At 34.8% G+C, this 8,095-nt stretch overlaps 3 protein-coding genes across 3 annotated transcripts in view; 1 reads left to right on the top strand and 2 right to left on the bottom strand.

Moving 5' to 3' along the window:
* The first annotated feature begins 727 nt into the window (after positions 1-727).
* Positions 728-2,858, top strand: LOC131021598 (nucleoside diphosphate kinase 2, chloroplastic). Its single transcript, XM_057950860.1, has 7 exons — positions 728-1,040; positions 1,131-1,184; positions 1,269-1,355; positions 1,490-1,570; positions 1,684-1,796; positions 1,921-1,970; positions 2,613-2,858. The coding sequence occupies exons 1-7, from the start codon at positions 825-827 to the stop codon at positions 2,678-2,680; spliced, it is 669 nt and encodes a 222-aa protein (XP_057806843.1). The 5' UTR covers positions 728-824; the 3' UTR covers positions 2,681-2,858.
* A 901-nt stretch (positions 2,859-3,759) lies between these two features.
* Positions 3,760-5,571, bottom strand: LOC131021599 (uncharacterized). Its single transcript, XM_057950861.1, has 2 exons — positions 5,339-5,571; positions 3,760-4,424 (listed from the first exon to the last, which is right to left on the bottom strand). The coding sequence occupies exons 1-2, from the start codon at positions 5,439-5,441 to the stop codon at positions 4,060-4,062; spliced, it is 468 nt and encodes a 155-aa protein (XP_057806844.1). The 5' UTR covers positions 5,442-5,571; the 3' UTR covers positions 3,760-4,059.
* Positions 5,572-6,181: 610 nt separating this feature from the next.
* LOC131023420 (uncharacterized) overlaps positions 6,182-8,095 on the bottom strand; it is a 6,861-nt gene continuing 4,947 nt past the window's right edge. The window contains exon 2 of the mRNA XM_057952961.1: positions 6,182-6,308. Coding sequence (XP_057808944.1) covers positions 6,182-6,308 — 127 coding nt within the window. The remainder of the gene's footprint in view (positions 6,309-8,095) is intronic.

Raw genomic sequence — 8,095 nt, forward strand, 5'->3', positions numbered from 1 at the left:
ATCTCCTTTTCTCTATTGTTCGCAGCGGCCGCTGCGAGCTACGACGGTGCATGCAGAGCCAGCGGTCGCCGCCGCCTCTGCTCCCTCTCTCTTCCACTGGTGTGCCGCCTCTGCGCTCCCACCTCCACCGCGATCGATGGCGAGATCTGCACACCGCCTCCATTCTCCATCCTCCATCCTCCATTTTCTTTCTCTGCACCCAAAGATGACATTTTGGGGGGGGGGTTTTAAATCATCGCTGATTCCTAGAGATTCGGTTCCGGTGGAGGAATCTGGGTTCCTATTGTTTGTGTTGTGTTGGCTTGCGTGGAGGGATCTTGGTTTCCTATTGTTTGTGTTGAGTTTGTAGAAGCGGTGGGAGATGGTTTGGATGGTGGAGGGATCTAGGTGGCGGTGGCGGTCAACGGAGGAAAGGTGGGATTTGGGTTTTCGACGGAGGAAGGGTTTGGTTTTGGTTTGTGTCGCCGGAGTTCTGTAAAGGGGAGGGTTGGTGTGGGCTTCTCTGTGTCGGCCACACCCAGTAGAATGCCGGCGAGGCTTGGGTTGAGATCTGACGAGGCGAAGAGAAGGCAGCGGCCTCGTCGGTATTGATGAAGAAGAGAGTTATTTTATTAACAATATTTAAAATTAAAAAGAACGAAGGGAGTAATTATTTTTATTAAAATTCTTGTCGTGACTTTAATTGTTTTCATTTCAACGTGACTTTTTCTGGTATCAAGTCCAACTATGACTTTGACGAAATAATTTTCCTACAAAACCAAGGTTACGCATAATTTATTTCATTTTGCCCCAAAGTTTAGAGAGAGAGAGAGAGTTTGGATGGAATGGATTCTGGTGTAGCTGTGTTTGGAGGAGCAACTCTCACTCCCTCCGTTTCTTCCTCACTTGCCACAAATGTTCGCTTATTCCACCTATCTCCCCACCGCCGGACCTCCCACCTCGCCGCCTTCCGCTCCACCTCCCATCTCTTCACACACTCCTCATCTTTCAAGAGCCCCCTAAAACCCCACATCTTCCTCCCCCACTTAGTTGCTTCTCTGGTACTATTTACTTTCATTTTCCCGCATTTTTTCTTACACAATTCCTTTCCCCTAATTTTGCCGTGTTGTGTTTTATCTGCGTTCGCACAGGAAGTGGAAGAAACTTATATTATGATTAAGCCAGATGGTGTTCAACGTGGTCTTGTAAGTTTTTTAATTTTCTAAATTATATTGATTTTTGGTTCGTGGTGAAGGTTTATGCGTTCCTGAAATTTTTGATATGGATAGGTTGGAGAGATAATTTCCAGGTTTGAGAAGAAGGGGTTTAAATTGACTGCATTGAAACTATTTGAATGCCCCAAAGAACTGGCAGAGGTCTGTTCCCATGAAAATTTTATTGAATATTTAGGTGCCTTATTATATGTTCTGTTATTGATTTTGGGTTGAAAATAACCTATCTGATGCAAACTGGTTTCCTAGATGAAATGCTGTATTGATAATGGTTGCAGGAACATTATAAGGATCTGCAGTCCAAACCCTTTTTCCCTAAACTAATCAGCTACATTACTTCTGGTCCTGTTGTGTGTATGGTATGCTTCCTCTCGATTTTGATCGTCTTCTATGTCTATTTCATAAGGTGGATGATGTTGTTGTCTTTGTAGTGGTTGCTAAACAATGTATCTGATTTCTCTTTGGCAATCAGGCCTGGGAGGGTGTGGGTGTTGTTGCCTCTGCACGCAAGTTAATTGGAGCGACAAATCCGCTAAATGCTGAGCCAGGCACCATTAGAGGGGATCTTGCTGTGCAAACTGGAAGGTGAAACCATATTTTCGCAATCTGCTATGCCGAACAAATGTGGACTTTATATCTGAAGGCTTTATTTCTCTTTTAGCATTTGAATAGTTGTATCTCAATACCGTTGTTGCTATTTCAATGGCAGGAATGTGGTTCATGGAAGTGACAGTCCTGAGAATGGCAAGCGGGAAATAGGTAAATTTTCCGCATAGCTTTTGTAGCTTGGCTTCTGTTCTTTTCTAGTAAGTATTATGATTTTGGGCTACTGCTCAGATGTCCTGAGGTTTTCTGGCAAAAATACAAAGCAATGTTCGATTGTTCTTTTTATTCTTTTTAGATGACACACCAAGCTTCATTACTCATACTACTTCAGTATATAAAGACATGATGAATACAGCATGGAGAAAAAATTAGTTTCTGTCAATGCATCATATTCCAGAAAAACAAAAGGAAATACTGAGCTAGATTATCAGTCTATGTTAGGGTAAATATAATAATATCATTTGAATTAGCAATTCTTTATGCTTACTACCTAGTAAATGTTAACAGAGCCTATGAGCAGAGATTTTGTCATGTACTGCTTTTGTTGGTGATGGCTGTGGAGATTAAAACATTATTTTATCTTGTGAAATCTTTGTAAGAAATTTATAGCTAAATCAAATTCTGGTATGAACTTCTGATGCTGAGTCAAAAACTATACAAACAACTGATTCGGATTGGTAGTGAAGTGTTTTATGTTAAGAAACTTTGTCAGCCTTGTAAAGTTGCATAGCCAGAAATGGTGGCCATGCTACGCATCGATGCTCTTCTGATTTGTAATTATGTTTTGCTCTGCAGCTTTGTGGTTCAAAGAAGGAGAAGTATGCGAATGGGCACCGATTCTAGAGCCCTGGTTGAAGGAGTAGTGTTGTGTATGCTATAGCTCTTTGATTGAGGCTCCTCATTCTTCCACCTTAATCAGAGTTGGTCAATGGTCATTCATTTTTGTAATTCTAACTCGTGAGGAATGGTAATAAACGGTTAAATTACCGATTGTAACCACCTTTATTTTGCAAAGTTCAAAATAAATTGCTTGATTCTTCATATTTGGCACACATGATCTTTTATTCTCCTGCTTCAGTATAGTATGTAAAGGCGTCTAGAAAAGTAAAGAAGAATATTTTGTTGTTTCTACTTTGGCTTTTTTCATTCCTCAACAGGCATATACATGGAAGCAAGGGATTGAGTTTATAGAGGAGGGATGATATGAAGATAATATGTTTATGAGATTCTTGGTGAACATTAACCTTGTTCTTAATGTAAAAAATGTTACTTTTATTACTAGAAAAAAATTTAGTTTCGAGAAGATTAGTCACTCAAGATGAGTTGAATCGATGATTTTTTTATGCTTTCCCCTTTAAATGTAACATGATACATTACTCAACTAAGTTTATTTTCCTTAAGTTGGGGATGACCAGATTAGTAGCATGTAGGCCACCAAACTATAATGCTAATGGTTATTAGTAATCGAGTTTAGTTCATAGTTAAGAATAGAGATTGATATTAATCGTTTCGAAATAAAATACAATAAAACCTTCCTCACTCAAATTTGTGATCCAACATAATTTGCAATTGAAAGTAAATTTTTTATTCGAAAATATAATATCTTAAGAATTACCGTGTTTAGAGTGAACTGTTTTATTTTATTTTTAAAATCAAAGCATGTGTTTAATTTTGTGACCAAACACATTTCATATGTTAAATGACATCATTTCTAGACAAAGGTTAAATTTGCGAAAAAGGTTGAAACTTGATTATACTCGATGTAACTTTTAAAGCACTTGGTTTACATTGAAATTTTAGTCCACAGATCGCAATTTTAATAGACAAATAATGATGTCAGAACGAAGATTGCAAATATAAATTCCTAAAAATTTGTAGCCAAAATTGCATGATGAAGAGGACGACAATAACTTAAAAAAAACTTACAAGCTCAACTAAAGAATTCATGAGAAATATCAATGTATATGTATTTCCTGCAAAATATTCATTGTCAAAATCTCAAGTTTCCTATAATAGATTCTTATACACGAAGAGAAGAATCCAGAATCCATGACGAAGATACATTACATTTGCATCACCAGAATCAGACTGTGTGCATTCCACCAATTAATAATTATCAAGAAAACAATAACCACAACCCTTTTACAACAATCTGAGCAAGTCAGACTCCATAATTTAAACGCTCGACCAAAATCAGGAGCTAAAGGAGTCAATATTTTCCTTCCTTCTCCCAATTTTGTCTTCAGCCAATTGCTGGCCGTGAATCGCTAGATGAAAGTGAAACACTGGAAGAAGATGAATAACCACTTTCTATAGCCATCGACTCTGTGTCACTTGAATTTCGAGTGTGTGTCGTACTCTTGTGTTTTGAGAAGAAATGAAGAATAGACATATTAGTAGTAGCTTCCGCATTTGAGGAGGCTGTAGATTGATCACTAGAACTAGACTTTGGAAGAGATTCTGTTGAGGAACAACCAGCACTGGCACTCACAGCCTCCTCAGCTGAATCAATGGCCATGATACAAAATGCATCTGTCCTTGCATAATCCTCAGGGTTGAAGCTTGGATTACTACGAGAGCCTTGTTTAAGTTTGAGAAGGGTTGATTCTACATCATCCGCAAAAACAAAATGGTAAAGAGTTTGATTCTGCTACACATTTGCACCAAGTAGAGTAACCAGCATAAGACAATAACATCACAATAAAACTGTAATAATGATCAAGAAAGATTGTGGTGCAATTGCCATCCTTTCTCCATTTCTCTTAGTTCTCAGGTTAAGATGACGACTCCCCTACTTATAGCATCTTAGCTGAGTCCACAAAGCCTATACAAGCATACATTTTTTTTTTGAGGGAATATACAAGCATACATTTACTAAGCCACAATCTCACTCATCTAACTCCACATTTTAAAAATTATGAAACCAACTACTTGAGTTCTTGAAAACTAAAGAATCGGATAAATGAATTTGAAGTACTCCTATCAAGGAAACCAATCTAGTTAGCACGCATACAAACACACATTTCAGAATCTTGCTACATCAGCTTATAAATTGTGAATGTTGATCATTTCATTTCTAAAGCATTAAATTGGCTAACCTGACTAAGATAACTTCTCTTTATTATTTAAGCCAAAGAAATCTCAGTAGATGCTTTTCTATTCTAAGGTGAAGCTGCATAAACAACTAAATACCAGTACAAGTGTACAACCAAGGTAATTTGCAAGAATCAACCAAGTTACTACTGCACTCCAATTTGCTGGCATGTTACAAAGGGAAACTGCATTATCAATTCCCAAATCTTTCTCGAGACTTGCTACTGTTAAAACCCCAGCGCCTAAAAACCTAATTCAACATTCGCAACTCTTTACAGAAAACAATTAAAAAGAAAAGGAAAAGGAGGTAATCCGTGTGAGCATCTGCGCATGGGATTTATAGAATTTCAACCAAGAAATGAACACAAATTATACAGCATCCATAAATAGAAAAGGAAAATAGAAGGAATCAGTGGTGGTGGTGGTACCGTAGATGGAGAGAGAATCGTGCTTGATGATTTTGCAAGACGATCTTTCCGATTCGAGGGGTTCCAACGAGTTGACCGGCGCTAGTCTCACCCTACCAAACATCTCTCTGCTTGTGTTTACTTGGGTTGGGAGAGAGATGAAATTCAGAGTCAGAGTCAAATGCCAATTTTGTATTCTTTTCGTTTTGAATGTTTTGGTGGTTTAAGGCGCCAATTGCTATGCGCGCCAATACCACTTAAATAAGGCTTCGCATAAAAGCATTTGTATTCGATGGTTAGGGTGGGCTCTTAAAACTGGTGTCCATCATTTAGAGCATCTCCAATGGGGTGGGTCTTAGATGGTGGTCCTCACTTAAGACCCGCCCCTCTCTAATGCAAAGTTCTTACCTTGAGTCTAAAATCCTCATTTTCACCAAAATACCAATTTTAATACATTTTTGTTCAAATGTTTAATTTTCATTGAAATTGAAATTAAAATTAAATATTACATTAAAAATAAAAAAATTATATAATTTGAATAATTAAAAAAAATACATAATTTAAATAACTAAAAAATTTATGAAAAAGTTAAAAATTTAATATTACAAAATTAAAAATTAGGTGAAAATTAAAAAAGAAAAAAAAATTACTAGGAATTTTTTTTTATAAAAAAAATTAAAAGCCCTACCTACCCCACTGTCTCCCCCCTTCTTTTCCCTTTTCACTCTTTTTCCCCACCCGACCTCCCCCATTTCCCCCTGCAACACTCTTTCTCTTTCAGCCATTTTCCATTTTTTTTTTAAGTATCGCGCGTATATTACACGCGCAACACATATTTCCCCCCCATCACCCTAGATCGCTCCTTCAACCCGGTGTCGCACTGCAGCGGTCGCCAGCGCGCGGTGCGACCTCCAACCTGCGGTGATCTGGCTCCTTCGCACCTCTAGTGGAGGTGCTCTTAAGAACCCACTCTCCATATTGGGAGAGCCAACTACCAATACCCATACTTTTAAATTTTACTAGCAGAAAGAACGTACATTGGACGTGTAATTAATGTTATTTTAATTGATAATCTATTATTTAAAAAAATCTACTAATTCATTACTTTTATTATATAATTATTGGATGGATATATTTATTTATAAGTCTTATCAATAGCTATAGATATTGGGTGATAAATAAAGTACATCAATATAGATTTATATTTTTATAAATATAATAATAAATATATAACATGGGTAAAATAGCCAATCTACAAGTTGTGTCTTAGATTGCCTTATGCTCTTTTTCTATGCAGGAATGAATTAGAAGGGAATGGAATTGATTTTGGAATGGAATGACAATGGGAATGGAATGGAATGAAATGTAGTATTCCCATGGTTGGTACTTACAAGGAATGAATGGATAGGAATGAAATAAAATTAACATAATAATAATAATAATAATAATAATAATAATAATAATAAATAATAATATTATTATTATTATTATTAGTACATTTTATTATATAATATTCATAATAATAATTATGTTATTTTTTACAATTATTATTTAATAATAATATTATTATTATTATTATTGTGAGATTACTCAAAAAAAATATTTATTTATTTTAAATTAAATATATTATTATTATTATTATTATTATATTATTATTTATCATTATTTTATAATTATTATTTGTTACATTTTATTATTATTTATTTATTTATTATATTATTTTTGAATTTTTATTATTATTAAATTTATTAATATAATAATATTATTATTAGTATTATTTGTTACTAGTACATTTTATTATAATATTATTAATAATAATTTTTTATTTTTACAATTACTATTTAATATTATTATTATTATTATTATTATTATTTTATTATTATTATTATTATTTTTAATTCAAATAAATAAATATTTATTTTTGAGTAATCTCACAATATTATATTATTATTATAAATATTACTTGTTAAATTTATTATTATTATTATTATTATTATATTATTATTATTATTATTATTATTATTATTATTTATCATTATTTTATAATTCTTCCTTGTTCCCTTTTCTTCTTCTTCTTCTTTTCTTTTCTTTCCTTTCTCCTTCTTCCTTCTTCTTTGTTCCCTTTTCTATTTCTTTTCTTTCTTCTCTTTTTTTGCCTTTTTCTTCTTCTTCCCTTTCTCTTCTTCTCTTCTTCTTCGTCTTCTTTCCTTCCCCTCCCTCCCCTTTTCTTTTTTCGCCTCTCATCTGGTCCATCATGGGGAGGGGATGAATGGCTAATCCCATATCCATGGGAATAGGTATTCCATCGGGAATGACGATTCCCACACAAGGACTGTACCAGCCATAGGATTGGGAATGGATGCAGGAATCACCATTCCATTCCCATTCCATTCCTGCATACCAGCCATCCCCTTAGTATAGATTTTTTATTTTCTTTATTTTTTATGCTATTTTCAATTAGTTTTAAGATTATATTTAACAATATTAATTTCATTAAAATAAAAATTAAACATTACATTAATTTAAAAATAATTACAATAATTTGAAAAAAAATAAAATTTACAAACTATGGCTCGATGGGACCAAATTGTGCCTATATATGCTCCACTAAATCATTTCAGAGGCAGCGTGCAAACGGCTGTCGCGCATGCTTGAGCTTCAGGCCATATAAGCAGCGAATTCCAACAGTGCTCCGCTATTGAACTCTGTTTGAGGACCGTTGCTTGATCCCTCACCATCAGCGTTGACCTCCTAATCTGTTGCAAGCTCTCCTTCATC

Source organism: Salvia miltiorrhiza, chromosome 4, assembly GCF_028751815.1.
Source record: "Salvia miltiorrhiza cultivar Shanhuang (shh) chromosome 4, IMPLAD_Smil_shh, whole genome shotgun sequence".
Taxonomy (NCBI): domain Eukaryota; kingdom Viridiplantae; phylum Streptophyta; class Magnoliopsida; order Lamiales; family Lamiaceae; genus Salvia; species Salvia miltiorrhiza.

Excerpts from the sequence above, each read along its gene's own strand:
- LOC131021598 (XM_057950860.1), top strand. The coding sequence starts at position 825 with ATGGATTCTGGTGTAGCTGTGTTTGGAGGAGCAACTCTCACTCCCTCC. Across the intron at positions 1,041-1,130 it reads CCCACTTAGTTGCTTCTCTG|GAAGTGGAAGAAACTTATAT; the intron begins GTACTATTTACT and ends GCGTTCGCACAG. Across the intron at positions 1,971-2,612 it reads GAATGGCAAGCGGGAAATAG|CTTTGTGGTTCAAAGAAGGA; the intron begins GTAAATTTTCCG and ends TTTGCTCTGCAG.
- LOC131021599 (XM_057950861.1), bottom strand. The coding sequence starts at position 5,441 with ATGTTTGGTAGGGTGAGACTAGCGCCGGTCAACTCGTTGGAACCCCTC. Across the intron at positions 4,425-5,338 it reads CGATTCTCTCTCCATCTACG|AATCAACCCTTCTCAAACTT; the intron begins GTACCACCACCA and ends CGGATGATGTAG.